General features: G+C 46.7%; 1 protein-coding gene across 10 annotated transcripts in view; it reads right to left on the reverse strand.

Moving 5' to 3' along the window:
• Positions 1–651: 651 nt before the first annotated feature.
• ZKSCAN5 (zinc finger with KRAB and SCAN domains 5) overlaps positions 652–16,601 on the reverse strand; it is a 34,063-nt gene continuing 18,113 nt past the window's right edge. The window contains exons 1-7 of one of the 10 annotated variants that reach the window (XM_043915183.1): positions 16,581–16,601; positions 14,808–15,325; positions 9,548–9,686; positions 6,961–7,043; positions 6,597–6,732; positions 3,779–4,387; positions 652–2,985 (exon numbers count right to left, since the gene is read on the reverse strand). In XM_043915183.1, coding sequence (XP_043771118.1) covers positions 1,868–2,985; positions 3,779–4,387; positions 6,597–6,732; positions 6,961–7,043; positions 9,548–9,686; positions 14,808–15,221 — 2,499 coding nt within the window. In that variant the 5' untranslated portion in view covers positions 15,222–15,325; positions 16,581–16,601 and the 3' untranslated portion in view covers positions 652–1,867. The other 9 variants (XM_043915180.1, XM_043915182.1, XM_043915181.1 and 6 more) reach the window with 9 other exon arrangements.

Genomic DNA, 16,601 nt, shown 5'->3' on the forward strand with positions numbered 1-16,601 from the left:
TCAGTGGCTTTCAGCCAGAGCCACTCAAATCCACAATCATTTTCATTTTGTTCCTCAAAACTTACCCAAATTGGTGTATCCCTTCCTATCTGTATTCCATCCCAGTTCACCAAAGTGAGTGTCTCCCAACTGAATGGCCGCCACATGACTGGGACTACCAGGGTTCCGCCCACCATTGGTGACGAGTCCTTGTTGCCTCGTGGTGAGTGGCCAGTCCATTCTTATAGGACAATTCATGGCACCATATGTCTCTGCCTAAAGCAGAGCCTGAGACAAGCATTCAGACCCACGTGATTTGCTGAGGACAGGAAGGGGAGGAGGGGATAAGACAGCACAGAGGACAAGAGAATGGATGGAGGCAATAACCAAAGTCTTGCCTGATCCACAAAGGGTGGGTCTGGAGCATACTGCATCTGCTCCCCACCTGGAGGCAAGTGAATCAGCCTTTGTAACCCTGTATCAACCAGTCATTGGCTGGGAGTGGGGCAGGCAGCTGACTCCTGGGTGGAGCAGCTCTCTTTACTTGAGCCTCCAGAGAACTGGGTGAGCTGTGAGCATCTGGCGGCCAAAACTCAAGAGCAGCTGGGAGACAGGTATGGCAGCCTGGCAAAGGGGGCCTGGCCTGGGCACCAGTGCATAACACACACAATCAACAGGTATTCATTAGGTGTTTATTGTAATTCAGGCCATCAGCAGAAGCAGGACTTCAGTGGTGCCCAAAAGCCTCTCACCGTCTCTCTAGCAAACAGGTTTGCGTTAACGTTCTTTTCCATGTCATCGTCTTTCCCCCATCACTCCTTCTAAGACCTTTCCAAAAGGCAGGGTGCACCAGACCCGGACCTCCCTCCTTCTATGAATGTTTACTCTCCAATCCAGTGGCAACCCAAGTAGAAATTCATTCTTTATCCACTATCCTATTGGGGAGATCCACTCCAGGGCAACTGGGAGTTGGCACACATATTGCTTGGACCACAACTCAATTCTCAATTCAATTTGGTCCAACTCCTTCTATGGACAAAGTTACCCTCATTTGTGTGGGTAACAGAATAAACACCAGTCCACAGCCTGGCCTGTCTGCTTTATTCCCTTAAGGTCCCACTCCCCTCTCCCTAAGACATGACAGACCAACACAGTTTCTCCTGAATTTAAAACGTAACTTTTTTTCTACTAGCTAACCATGGTGCCAGGAGAATCAAAGACAAAACAAAAAGGTAGAGTGTGTTTCATGAAGAAGTTGTTGACTGAATAAGGCAGCAAGAACACATACCATCCAGCCTCTGAACCTCATTTTCACCCAGATATAAATACTTTAAAAATCAATTTCTTTTCAAAGGGTTTAAAATACTCAAGATGGGAATGACCCCTGGAGCATTCCAGTGGCTGGCATTACCGCTGAGGTTCGTTGCTGAGATACCAACACCAAGATCATGCTGAAGTTTCTCTCTTTCACTGTGCTATTCCCTGAATAGATAAGCTGTCAAACAAGGCAGAAACTACAAATGAAGCTTATTTCTACCGAGTTCATGAGGCTTCTCCCAGTGTCAATGTTTTTAGACTCACGTGAAGAATGAGTGCCTTCTGAAGGCTTCCCCCCCGCCCACCGTATTTTTCTCTCCTGTCTAGACTCTTGCGAATGAAGATGGAAACGATAGCTTTCCCATTGGGAAAGCAGATCTGTACTTGCTGTGGATGCTCCGGTGTCCTAAGTTCTAAATAAAGGATCTCAACATATCTGTAGGTTTGATGGCTACGCTGAAGAAGATGCTTGAGGTTGTGACTACATTTGTTACAGGAATAGGGTTACTCTTCAGGAAGGCGTCTCTAAAATTGTGTAAGAGCCGTTCTATGATAGGAACCTCTAGACACCTCAGGTCTTTATGGGATCTGTCCTCTCATGACTTCTCAGATGTTTAAAGAGGCTACAACTCCAACCGAAACTCAGGCCGCATTCTTTACACTGAAAGGGTTTCTCACCAGTGTGGATCCTCTGATGCTGATTGAGATGTGACTTCAGAGCAAAACCTCTGCCACATTCATTACACTGATGGGCTTTCAGGCTGCAATAGCTTTTAGGATATTGGTTGATGTGGGGACACTGGCCAACGCTTTCTCCACACAGATTACATTTATAGGTTTTCTCTGCGGTATGAGTTCTGTAATGCTGAATGAGGTCTGAACTATAATGAAAGGCTTCGCCACACACGTCGCACTTATAAGGCTGCTCTTGCAACTCAATCTTCTTATCTTCGATCACCGTTAAGTTCCAGCTGTATGCTTCCTCGCAAACACCATTCTGTTCATTTTTCTGGCCCATGTGGAGCACCTGGTGTTCAATGAGGCTAACGTACTGAAAAAAGACTTCTCCGCATTCATGACACTGGTGGGACTTCTCTCTCGAGTGAAGCCTCAGATGCCCAGCAAGGTGTGACCGTCTCCCAAAGCCCTTCCCACACTCGTTACACTTAAAGGGCCTCTCCCCGCTGTGCACGCTCTGATGCTGGACCAGGTGAGACCTCACTCGGAAAGCTTTCCCGCACAAGGGGCAGGTGTAAGGCTTCTCCCCCGTGTGCACCCGCTGATGCTGAGTGAGGTGCACACGCTGATTGTAGCTTTTCCCACACTCGTCGCACCTAAACGGTTTCTCCCCAGTGTGTATCCGCTGATGCTGGATAAGATGTGCGCTCTGAATAAAGCTCTTCCCGCATTCATTACATTTATGGGGTCTCTCTCCAGTGGAGGGCTTTTTGTGGGCATAGGTGACTTCGCTGAAATTCATCCTCTTTGAAGAGGGCTGTCCTAGTATCTCTTTCATGGGCATTCCCTGCTTTCTCTCCAACTTGCCCTGGTGCTCGTGGCCTTCTCCAAAATCTTGAACTGGAGACACATTTCTTTGGAGTCTGCCTGTGGGTTCCATGTCCGCTTCTGAAAACTCTGAAATTTTCTTCTTGACATTCAGTTTTGTATTCTTACTTCTTCTACTGCCACCTGAAAAAGTCAAGAGAAAATGAAAATGTTATCAGTCCTTTTACGGAAGAAAAGGAAACTATCAGGAAAAAATGGATAATCAGATGAAACTATGATGTAACAGGAGTAACAAAGGAGGAGGGGAGCATGTAGGTGCTCTGGTGTCTGTTTGGTGAACAAGATAAATAGAGCGCTTACTTGGGAGGGTGATGAGAAAGACTGAGGACAGGCAGTCAAAGGGAAACGCCAAACACTGTTACTACACAGACAGAAAGGAATTCTGACATGGGAGAGGCGGTAGGAAAGGTGGAAGGGATCCTCACCCCAACATGAGTTAGGGAGAGAGAATGAGACAGAACAAAGATACACAGCTAGATGGTGAGAACTGACGAAGGCCTGAGGAATGGGAGGCAAAGGAATGTGAGGGGGATATGGAATTGGAAGAATATCCAGTTAGGAGCCAGGAAAAAGAGAAATGAGCCAGAAGAAATGTTGTTGGGAGTTCCCTGGTGGTCCAGTGGCTGAGACTCTGTGCTCCCAACACAGGGGGCCAGGGTTTGGTCCCTGGTCATGGAACTAAATCCCACATGCTGCAACTAAAGAGTTTAAATGCGCAACTAAGACCCAGAGCAGCCAAATAAATATTAAAAAAAAAAAAAAAAACATACAGTACAAATGATAATAAAACAGAGGGTAACTCTCCATCCCCGCCTACTACAGCTGCCACCATCCCCACCCATCTGTCCAATAGTTCTAAGCTGATAAAGCAATTCCTGCCTCGTTTACGCTCCGAAGACCAACTGCTCACACCTACATCTTTGGGATTTCTCTCTGAAGTGGCGCTTGAGGTGCTCGATCAGGTGTGAGTGGCGCCCGAAGCTCTTCCCGCACTCGGGGCAGCCGTAGGGCCGCTCGCCGCTGTGCACGCTGTGATGCTGGACGAGGTGGGAGCTGACGCGGAAGGCCTTGCCGCACACCTGGCAGGTGTAGGGCTTCTCGCCGGTGTGGACGCGCTGGTGCTGGGTGAGGTGCACGCGCTGGTTGTAGCTCTTCCCGCACTCGCCACACTTGAAGGGCTTCTCGCCCGTGTGGATTCGCCGGTGCTGGATGAAGTTGGAGGCCTGCAGGAAGAACTTCCCGCAGTCATTACACCTGTGCCCCCTCTCGCCGCTGGTGGGTGGCTTCCGGGTCACGTCGGTGATGGCCCCGAGCTCTCTCTTCTGGGGAGGGGTCTGCCTTGATCGCCCCCCTGGCGGGTGGACCTGCCACCTTTCTACCATGCCATGAAGGTCGCTAACTTCTCCAAACTCCTGACTCGAGGGAACAGTTCTCTCAGGGCCTCCTGAAGTCATCCAGGATGATTCAGCTTCATCAGAAATGTGCTTTATTGTGAGTTCCACGTTGTCATTCCTGGACTCATAATCTGAGAGGAAAGAGGGAAAATGGAAATGTTAAGTTTACTCCCTGATTCAGGAATAGAGAAAAATTACATGAAACCAACAAGTGCAAGCAAGGAATGACTTTGTAAAGCCATCTGCAAAATGACTTCACAATACAGGCATGGGATGAGGATCAGTGAAGCCGGAAACTGAGGCAGGAAAGGGAAGACAGAGCCGGCAGGAATGGATCAATGGGATGAGACTGGGAGAGCAGTCATTTCATTTAAGGACAATGACTTCCTCTTGACATGGGACTTCCGTCCAGTAGCTGTTTGTGAACACCTATGCTGTGTTAAATATTCTCAGTAAAATCTGATGCTGGGTGATGTTACTAACCCAGTCCTCACCTTCCCCTTCCTGTTCATTCACAGCCCTGAGAAGAAAGAGGATCTCTCAGCTTTTTCAGTCCCCAGAGAATCTCAGTTTGGTGTGAATCAGTCTCAAGGGAGAAAAGCATCCTTTCTACACCCGGAAAGGCCCTACGACTGTTGAGAGCTAAGTCACTGCTTGGTGGTTGTTGATGAATAGACACACTTAAGAGGCTGCAGTCCAAACAAAAAAAAGAGGCTGCAGTCCATTCCCCGTGTAACTGGATCAGCAACATGCATTTCACTCAAAACATGGAAATTTAATAGAGTGCAAAGATAAACTTTCAGTGGTTAACAAAAAACAGGAATGTTTCTTTAAAGGCTAGAGAGAAAGATCATAGTCCATTGAGAACTTTCCAAAAAGATTTTTTATAAAGAGAAAAATTGTTTTCAAACATTACATAAAACGCCCCTGGCACCGTCTGGCATCCCGTGTTTGATCCTGGTCCAGGAAGATCCCACGTGCCGCGGGGCAACTAAGCCTGTGCACCACAACTATTCAGCCTGTGACCCCGAGCCTGTGCTCTGCAACGAGAGAAGCTACTGCAGTGCGAAGCCCGCACACCACAACTGGAGAGCAGCAACTAGAGAAACGCCTACGCAGCAAGGAAGACCCAGCACAGCCAAACAATGAATAAATTAACTAGAAAAAAAAAAAAAAAGAATTCAAAACAGCTTGGAGAATAATATGCAGCAGAAGTGTGCCAAGTTCTGCAACTCTGTAACCCATTAAATACCTATAAAGTGATTGAAAAAGATAAAACAATACTGACTCAAATTAGACCAAGAAATTAGTTTTAAAAGAAGGGAATGAAAGAAATTTGCATTAAATATAATATTTATACTACATAAGCAATTCCTTGAGACTACCACTAAGATCCCAATAGACAAGTAAGCAGAGGGCATGTGCAAATAAAGAAAACACAAACATATATCAATAGTAATAAAGGAAATAGAAAATCTGAAAGAGCAGTAGAAAATGTTCCTTTTTAAATAAAAGCCTGTGAGTGCACTAAACACTTGGACACTGTGGGATAATGCTTTTCAAAAGAAATTTGGGCTTATAAGTGGATGGATTCCATCTAAAGTCCACCAGCGTGCCTGACAGTGACTCTTCCTAAAGAATTCATTCAAAAGAGGCTACAAGCCATAAGCTTCAAAATATCTGCCATAGTGCTGAGGTTTTCTATAATTGCTCCAGGCAGCATAGCCAAATATTACTTTCCAAGATCATTAGCTTAGAAATAGGTTCAAAAATCTCATCTGGGGTACAAAATTCAAGAAGGGATGAGATATGTGAAATGCAGATGCCAAGGCGAATATAAGGCCGGTACCAGTGGTCTGAGAATAGTAATGGAGTGAATTAGCCACCCATGCTTGTGCTATGCGGTGCTCAGTCGCTCAGTCATGTCAGACTCTGCGACCCCGTGGACTCTAGCCCGCCAGGCTGCTCTGTCCATGGGGATTCTCCAGGCAAGAATACTGGAGTGGGTTGCCGATTTCTACTCCAATCATACTCTTATTATGATGGAAATAATCAGAATAAGTAGAATAAGAGAAAAAAAAGAGAGACGGAGAAAGCTGATTTACTCTCACAGAAAAACAAAATAACCAGTCATAGCAATTACATGCATACATGTATAACAACCTCTGTGCCGTACACCTGAAACTAAGACAACACTGTTAACCAACTATATCCAATATACAATAAAAAACTTTAAATAAATAAATGTAACACGCATGCTTTCACTAGATATGCTAGAAATACTCTTTATGGATAACAAAATGAAGATGTCCTACACCACGCAAGCAAAATCATTCTTACCCAGGGAAGTCATACTCCCATAATTCTCCTTCCGGTCATCCCTATAGAGGGACTTCTGGGACTGGTCCAAATGTCCCCATTCTTCCAGGATGAAGGACACAGCCACGTCAGCCACATCTTCAATTTTCACCAACTTCTGAAACATGAGATCGCCACTAAATCCCCATTCCCTAGGCTCAGAAGGGAGGGACTGTGCTTCACGGAGGGTGGGGGAGTGGAACAGGAAAAGACAGTGAACACAAACCCAGACGAGCCCTGTCTCTGGTTAAAGAGATAGAACTCTGATACAGAATCAGCCTTAAAGCAGCTACGTGTCCAAGAGCCAACGAGGGTCCCTCGAAGTGGGCACAGGGACGCCGCTCACCTGGGACCCAGTGGAGAGGAGCGAGGCTGTCAGCTCCTGGCTGTCCTTCAGGGGAAGGGAGGAAACTTGGAGAGCAGGAAGCGCTGAGAGGGGAGAAAAAGAGGAGTCAGTGAGAATCTCTGCCTAGTTCCAAATGCCATCATGTTCTGCTTTTTCTCAAGAAACCACCATAGTGCCCTGTGGCGCTGAGGCCACATTCTTTTGCTTGGCCGTCAAGACGTTCTCCTCTGGGCCCCCACGCCTACCCCGTGCTCACCCTTCCCCTGAAAACACTAGGCTTCCTGCTGTGATCAGGCGGTCAGGCTGGTCCCGCTGCTGACCAGGGATGGGACCATTCCCCTAGAAAGGATGCTCTCTGCCCTGTCAAGGTCAGATCTTGTCACCTCGAAGCATCTCCACAGGCCCACATCCTTCATGAAGCTGAAGCACCGCCGAGAGCCCAGGCCTTCTCGAGCTTTAAGGTGCAAACAGATCACCTGGGGGTCTTGGTACAGGGTAGATTCTGCCTCAGGAGTACTGGGGTGGCCCCTGTATTGTACATTTCTAACAAGTCCGAAGGTGATGCTGGCACTGCCGCTCTTGGGACCACAGTTGGATCATCAGCAAGGCCTTAGTCCACACTCTCCCTCAAAACATGACCGTGGGCTGATTCATGTCAATGTATGACAAAACCCACTGCAGTGTTGTGAAGTAATTAGCCTCCGACTAATAAAGATAAATGAAAAAAAAAAAAAACCATGACCGTGGTTGGTTTATAGACAGCTGACTAGTTTGCGTCCTAGTTTGTCTACGAGTAAGTCTACTCTGTGTGTTATAAGAACAGGCTGATAAAGCAAATCTTGCCTTTCAAAACCTCACTGTCTGATGCCAGCATAGGGCAGAGAGCATTATCCTCAAGGTTCACCCGAGTTCCAGCAGGAACAGAGGTGGGGCATCTGTGGAGTTGACAGCAGGAGGTGGGAGCAGCAGGAAAGCCTTTCCACAGGAAGTGACTCTGGAAGGAGGGGTGGGATGGAACGAGGTGGGATCAAGGTGCCTTCGCAGTACAGTGACCCACACGTGCAACGCCTGGAGGGTCTGGTCTCCAGATGCTGGTGACCATCTGACATTCTGTTGTCACCTCCGCTGCTCCTTTGTCTGAGATTCATGGGGCATCCGGACCTGCCTCGTGCACCCTGACCTGGACAGATCCACGTGCTATCAACCCTTCACCTGACGACTCAGACCTTCCTGTGGCGTCCCGGGTCCTAGAGATGTATTAACATATGCATGTGGAGCCTGCATGTGTCCAAGGACTAGGAAGATGAGCAAAGACCCAAAACAGAGGAGACAATGGTTAGAGATGAAAGCCGGAAACAGAGACGGACCTGAACCCCGCAGTGTGGCTAGAGTCAAAACAAGGCATGAAAGAAAGGGATGAACACAGTCTATCCCGAAGCAATCATTATGAGTACAGACTACTTTCCAACATAACTGGAATAACTAGAATAACTACATCCTAAATAAGTCCATTCATTTTTTTAAAGTTCCTGTGAAACTCACTGTTTCTAGCTTTTAAGAAAATGACCTTGGCCCTCTCAAGCCCAGATGAGTCCCAGGGACAGAAAACTAGCCCGCGGTGCCATCAAAGGCGTGAGGGTGCAGCCTGCCCCAGAGCGTCAAACCAACCACCCAACCCAGTCTTCTCTGTCGGAATAAGCAAACTGGCTGGGCCTGGCCAACAGGGCAGAAAAGACAGCAACACAAGAGTTGGACACGACTTAGCAACTAAACAACAACAACAACAAATATGGGGTCCCACCTCTAATCCGGATGGTGTATAAATCAGATCATCTTACTAAATCTTAAAAATTCTAAATTCTAAAATAAATCCAGGGACTTCCCTGATGGTCCAGTGGTTAAGACTCTGTGTTTCCAATGCAGGGGCCATGGGTTCGATCCCTGGTTGGAGTACAAGGATCCCACAGGCAGCAGGGCTTGGCCAAATAAAAAAAGAAAATATACCCCATAGCAAGAGATTCTGATTAGAGATGACAGGCTTGTGGACATGTATCCTCCTAAATGAGATACTAGGTGTAAACTTTTCCTCCTTGACGTGTCTCATAGAGGTTAGTAACAGTGAGGTGAGGGTGACAGGGACTGAAGGAGAGAAAGAGAGGTCAGTTACTCTAAAGCTCCTTGTGAAACACAGCTTAAAATCAGACATCACATGAATGACTGAACAGCCAGAAGTGCAGTTAGGAACTGGAGAGCTTTGTCGACGTGAGCCTTAGGACAACAAAATGAATGAAGGAGAGTTGCAAAACCACAATGATACTTTCATAAAAGACTTCTAGATCTTTTAACAGTACTTGCACTTAGACTTGTCTTCATCCGCAATACAGGTTTCGCGTGGCGCTGGTTGTTAGTACAGCTCCCAGCCGGCCCCCAAGCTGACCGAGGACTCGACTCGCTGCCCTCCCCTTCCCAACCTCCAGATGATGCTAACTGTGAAGAGCCTGCCGAGACACAAGTCTCTCACTACAAGAACAGCTTACCCACACAGCCAGGGCACCCACACCCATCCCATGGAAGCCCAGATTCTAACCGTCTTCCTCCAGAAGATGAGGCCCCTGTGGCTCATGTTCGGCCTGGGGGTCCACAGGCAGGAGCTGGTGACTGAAGGACTCGGGCCCGGCTCCAGGTGGCACGCTCTTCGGAGGAAGCCCTTCAGGACACGCCACAATCTGCCAATCATAACCACATTAATCAGCAAGTTATAGGAAGGGCTAAGAGTCAGATATGCAGATGACACCACCCTTATGGCAGAAAGCAAAGAACTAAAGAGCCTCTTGATGAAAGTAAAAGAGGAGAGTGAAAAAGTTGGCTTAAGGCTCAACATTCAGAAAACGAAAATCATGGCATCTGGTCCCATCACTTCATGGAAAATAGATGGGGAAACAGTGGAAACAGTGACAGACTTAATTTTGGGGGGTCCAAAATCACTGCAGATGGTGACTGCAGCCATGAAATTAAAAGACATTTACTCTTTGGAAGAAAAGTTATGACGAACTTAGGACAGCATATTAAAAAGCAGAGACATTACTTTGCCAGCAAAGGTCTGTCTAGTCAAGGCTATGATTTTTCCAGTAGTCATGTATGGATGTGGCTATATCCATACATATAAAGAAAGCTGAACACCTAAGAATTGATGCTTTTGAACTGTGGTGTTGGAGAAGACTCTTGAGAGTCCCTCGGACTGCAAGCAGATCCAACCAGTCCTGAATATTCATTGGAAGGACTGATGTTGAAGCTGAAACTCCAATACTTTGGCCACCTGATGGGAAGAACTGATTCATTTTAAAAGACCCTGATGCTGAGAAAGATTGAAGGCGGGAGGAGAAGGGAACGACAGAGGATAAGATGGTTGCACAGCATCACTGACTCAGTAGACATGAGTTTGAGTAAACTCCGAGAGTTGGTGATGGACAGGGAGGCCTGGCGTGCTGCAGTCTATGGGGAGGCAAAGAGTCGGACACGACTGAGAGACTGAATTGAACTGAACTGAAGAAAGAGTCTAGCAAGTTCACATTATTCTTTCATTCATTCCTTGCCCAAGTATTACCTGTGTGTCTACAACCATCCAGGACTAATTACACAGTGGCTGAATAAACATGTCTATATTGAAGACGACTTGCATTAAATACACCAACACACAAATAAATACACAATTATAAACTATGTTACATGTAAGAAAGAAGAATGTGATGCCATGAGGCAGAAGAGATGAGATCAATGTTAGACTGGGTGGCCAACGAAGGCTTTTTTGAGGACGAGTCACTGAAGTCAACACCTGGAGGATGAAAGAAGTCAGCCAGGAGAAAAGTGAGGAGCGACCCAGGCAGACAGAGTGACATACTCAAAGACACTCAGGCAGAAAGCCAGAGTGGGCCAAGTTTAGCCAAGTGGGGAAAAATGAGAAATGAGCTTGGAAAGATCAATACAGAACTCAAGAAGTCACACTCAGACACCCAGAAGACCAGGTTCAAGTAGGACAGACCAATGCCAAGACTGAAGCTAGTGCATGACTATCTATCTCTATCTTTCTGCTCTTACACAACCTTAGGATATCCATAGCCAGTCTCTTTACAATCTGCCTCTTCTGGAAAGTACTAGCTCAATGGCATCAAAGCAGGTAATCAGATCCTGTTTTGAGATAGAATTGCTCTCCCCGTGTCTCACCCTCCCTTATGTTTCAAAGCACTTTCAATTTTAACCCTCCTGGCCCTGACAAAACACGGCACAAGAATTATATTAAGAGATGGCTGGGGACTTCCCTGGGGGTCCAGTGGTTAAGACTCTGCACTTCCGATGCAGGGGGTGAGGGTTCACCCTCTGGTCAGGGAACTAAAATCCTACATGCTGCAAAGCCAGAAAATTTAAAAAAAAACAAAAAAAACCCAAGCTGCTCCAAGACAGAGAGGACAAGCAGAGTTTAAAAAAACAAGAAAGGGAAAAAAAAGAGGCAGCTGCAACGCAGTTGTGGCAGACATGACTCTGCATGGAAGTGCGTGTCTCCTTACAGACTTGCTCAGGACAAGTGAAGAAAATGCCAAGTAGGTCAAAGGGCACCTGGGCCCCAGAGCAGCGAAGCAGCCCCAGAGGTCCCCTGAGAAGAGGACAGAGAAACCCAGGAGGAGGGACAGAGGATACAGCCTGGGAAAAGGCTTGCCAGAGACAAGAACTACCTGGAGATAAAGATGAGGAACAACGTTGGGGATACAGAGGGGAGGGAGGGAGAAAGGCAGACACAGCGAGCTGAGCAGGCCCTCAGGAAAACCCGCACCTCTGGGCCTCAAATCCCCGACTGATCCCCACCAGGAAATGATCCGAGTGTTCCTTTCACAGATGGGGTCATGTCGCAACGACAGAAGTCGATGTGGAATACCTGCTGTAAATTCTCCATTTAAAAACGCTCTGGGGGCACTTCGCTGGTGGTCCAGTGGTTACAATTCCGCACTCCCAGCATGCAGGGACCGGGTTTGAGCCCTGGCCAGGGAACTAGACCCCACATGCCACAATTAAAGATCTCACGCGCCGCAGCTAAGACCCAGCACAGCCAAATAAGTAAGTATTTTTAAAATAAATAAAAATGCTTTTTGCTTTAAACTAGGATTTTGAATATTTACTACTATAAAAGAGTAGGGTAAAGTCTGTCCGCAAGTCAGTTTTATAAAGTGTTAGTGTTACTTAGTCTTGTCTGACTCTTAAAGACCCCATGGACTGTAGCCTAACAGGATCCTCTGTCCATGCCATTCTCCAGGCAAGAATACTGGAGTGGGTAGCCATTCCCTTCTCCAGGGAATCTTCCCAACCCAGGGATTGAACCCAGGTTTCCTGCATTGCAGGCGGACTCTACCATTTCAGGCACCAAAGGAATAACCAAATGGCACCAGGAATCTTTACTTCCTGTCCTAGCAGAAGCAATAAAAAGATTCAAACACTCCTGTCTGCAAGACAAACATTCAGCCCAGCTGTAGGGTCTGGCGGAGGGTCTGCTGTAGCCCCCTTTGCTGCCCCCTTGCCTCGTGCAGTGAGCCAGCCCACGATCTTAAGAGTCTGAGGATGCTCTGAACACTGACACCTGAAGGTTCTGGAACACCCTGACCCAGAAGAGAAGAAGAATGAGGCTGGTCCCATACAATGAACGGCAATAGCTATGAAGAATGAGGCAGCTTCTCTAACTAGCTTCAAACTCTCATAGACCCAGGATCCCATAATTTTTGTTTCTTTGCTATCAAAAAACAAAAATTAAAGTTTCAGAGAATGTGGGAACAGGAGGGAAGTAGAAAGTCAGGTGATAAATGAGCAAGAATGGGTAAGAGAGGACAAAGGACGAGGAGGAGAAGAACAATGAAAAGATACAGATCCTCCCTTAAATTAACATCTGATTTCAGGCCATCCCAACACAAATATCAACAGGATTTTTGGGGTGGTAGAAGGTAAGTATTCTAAAGTTCACATGGAAAAAACAAAATATTGGGAAAAAAAATTTGGAAGAGAGAAACGCAGACCTATTGAATACCAAAACACTTTGCGGAGCTCAAATAATTAAAATACTGATATGTGAACAGACAGTAAGACAATAAAATAGAATTAAAAGAACAGAAATGGACCCAAATACATGGAAAAATTTGGTATTTAATAAAGATGACATTTTAATCAGACAAGGAAAAAAAGGGACTGCTGGGACAACTGGATAGACATCTGGAAAAAAACTGAGCTATAAACACCGCAAACACCTCATTGCAAAATGAATTCCAGACAGATCAATCATTTCAAAGGGTCAAACAAAAACAATAACAAACACACAATGGAGAAGAAACAATGAGAAAAGTTTCTTATAATACTGTAGTGGAGACAGCCTTTCTAACTATGATACAAAACCTGGAAATCATAAATTAAGATTTAAACTGACTGCATAAAAAGGAAAAAGAAAAACCAGCAAAGCAAAAAAATCTCCGTAAGCAAAGACAAACAACAAAAGAAGGAAATGACTCTTGCAAATCAGATGGCAGACCCAGTGCTTACTTTTTCTAATAGGTGAATATAAACAGAGCGTTCACAGAAAAGGGTATATGCACAGCCTTTTAAAAAATGTACAGTGATCAAGCTCACTCATAGTAAGAAAAAAATGCATGTTAAACTTGCAAAGAAATGGAATACTGCGTCTTTCAGACTGGCAACAATCTCAAAGTTTGATAACACTGTGATACCAGGCTTTGAGCAAAAAACTTCTCTGATACATGGCTGTCGGGGATATAAATTGGTATAACCTCTACAGAGGGCAATCTGTCAACAGCTATCCAAACTGCAAATGCTTATGGGCTCTGTGCCAACAACTGACTTCTCAGTTTTGATTCTACAACTAACGATGAATGGAAAGGATATTCGTGGCAGCAAAGTTTGTTAAAGATTCAGAGACAATCGAAAGGAACAACTTAAATAGCCTTAAATTATTGTACATCCATACAATGGAACACAATGCAGTTTCAAAGAGTGAGGCAGCACTCTATGCACTGACATGGAACAAGCCAGGATACACTATAAGAAAAAAAGCTGGGACTTCCCTGTGGTCCAGTGGTTAAAGAAAGTCGTGCAATGCAAGCGACATGGGTTCGATCCCTGGTCTGGGAACTAAGATCCCACATGCCAAGGAGCAACTAAGATGGGGCACAACTACTTAAACCCACACTATCTGGAGCCCACACCATACAACTAGAGAGTCCACACACCACAACTAAAAGATCCCATGTGCTCAACACGGGATTAAGACCCCACACAGCCAAATAAAAAAATTTTTAAAGAGCAGGAGATACATTTAAAAAAGAAAAAAAAGCAAGAGGCAGAAGTGCAAGGTGATGCAAAAAACATTTGTGTTTTTTTTTAAAACATCATACACATGGACACTAATACAGAATACAGTGTACCTCTGTAAGGACAGACAAGTATCATGGGACAATGGTTGCCTCTGGTGAGAACTCAGGCAGCTGGGGAATTAGGGGTGGGAGGGGCACTTACTTTTCATTACAACCTTATGCACTTTTTGCATTTTGTATCATGTCACTCAAAAAACAAACAGGGTAATTTAAAACAAACAAAATCGCAGACTCTCTTCTCCAGATTAACACATGGACACTGCTTCTCTTTGCTGGAGTGGCAGGAAATCTCCACAGTGGACCTAATCCCAGGAGAACAAAAGAATATGAATGAAGCACCAGGGCGCTCAAGACCTCACCCCTGCTCAGCTGCTCCTTAACTCTCTTCCTCTTCTTCCTCATTGTTCTAAGGCCTTCTCTTTCACTCACCTGTTGCTGACGTTCCTCTAGTTCTCTTTGTATATTTTCTACCACGGCCACAGCCTCCTCTCCGCTTTCAGGGTGATGCTCTCTCACCCAGGTCTGGAACTCTTCAGGCAGGATGGTCAGGAACTGCTCGAGCACCAGCAGCTCCAGGATCTGCTCCTTGGTGTGTAGCTCCGGCCGCAGCCACTCGCAGCAGAGCACTCGGAGTTGGCTGAGAGCCTCCCGGGGGCCTGACGCCTCGTGGTACTGGAAGTGCTTGAAGCGCTGGTAAAAAGTCTCGAACACCGGCGGACTGTACTCCTGCATCCAGGTGCAATCTTCTTCTTCCACCTTCACTATTAGAAGGTCTTCTTGCTCTGGTGAAGACTCCGAGGGAGGGTCTAGGTCTATAACTTCCCCAGATCCTGTCATTATCATTCCAACTCAGCGGGATCTCGCTCCACGTAAGCTGGGTTACACTGATCGAATCCGTTTCTCTGCTCTCTGAGATCTTCTCAAGGACACTTTCATTACTGTGCAACCTACTGATATATTGGAAATCGTTATTATCAAAGAGATGACAAAGAGGTCATCTATCCTAAAGATGACCATGCAGCAGAGTAACTGACTTTACAAGGTGTATTACAAAACAGCCATCACTCCACCCACAAAATGATCAACAAAGAATATTTCTAACATTTAAAAAGTGTAGAGACAGCAATAAAAATCTGACCTACGGCCTCAACAAATACAATTTTAGTGGTGAAGAACGCTGAATATCATATAAATAGTAGGACGACTTACTAACTAGTCCAGACGCAGCCGCTCCTCCTCTCTACCACAAGCCAAACTTAAGTCGGAACAGAGGTCAAAAACGTTACAGTGATCAAAGACGGTCTTGTCGTTCAAGCCATAAGAGCTTGACTGACCAACGGGAGATTTCATGGGTCCCGAAGAGAACCAGGGTTTTAGATACAGATTTTGCACCTGGATTGCGCACCATCGCCCCTGACCCCGAGCCACGGAAACCAGCCCTGTCAAGGTTAGGGACAGGACCTTCGTCTGGACACAAAGGCCATTCCTTTTGCTCAAGGCCCCCGTCCCTGGGAGCTCTCCTGGAAGAGCAAGCTCCCGCAGCGAAGGGTGGGGAAAGACGGGTTTCTTCTTACAAACGGAGATAAAAGCCGAAGCCGACACTTCGCAGCACTTCCTCGCCGGAAGTAAGCACGTCCAAGCGCTCCTGACCAGCGGGGTAGAGCCAGAAATCCCACCCCCGCCCCCCACGAGAGAGCACTTCCGAGTCCTCTCTAGGAATCCCGGAGGTCCTTGCCTCGCCACAGGAGGAAAGTGCCCGCCCCAGGCTCCGCCCTAAGGCCCGCCCCCGGAAGGGCTGTGGGCCAATCGGCTGGGAGATGGATCCCAGTCCAACCTCCAGCAACACGGCCGTTCCCCGCCCACCCACACGCAGATACTTCAACGCTAGAGCCGAGTTGAAAACACTGCCACTCTCTGCCCCCACTCAATGCCAGAGCCGTTTAAACAGTCCGAGTCCGCCCCTATCCTTGGGGTGGGGGCAGAGGCAGGAACTTAGGTGTCCAGAGCTCTTGCTTGGCCACAGTTGCTAGTGTCTGGCCGTGGAACTTGCGCTCCCTCACCCCCGGCGCTCTTCGCCGCAGTTCGAAATAGGTCTGTACCTTTGTGCGAGCCGGCAACCTTCACTTCTCTTTAATGGACCCTTCGGTTTCTCCACCCGAATCCACTCGCCACTCCCCTCACCCCGTCTCCAGACACACCCACCTCCTCCCGCAGTGGTCAGCT

Source organism: Cervus elaphus, chromosome 10 (assembly GCF_910594005.1).
Source record: "Cervus elaphus chromosome 10, mCerEla1.1, whole genome shotgun sequence".
Lineage (NCBI taxonomy): Eukaryota > Metazoa > Chordata > Mammalia > Artiodactyla > Cervidae > Cervus > Cervus elaphus.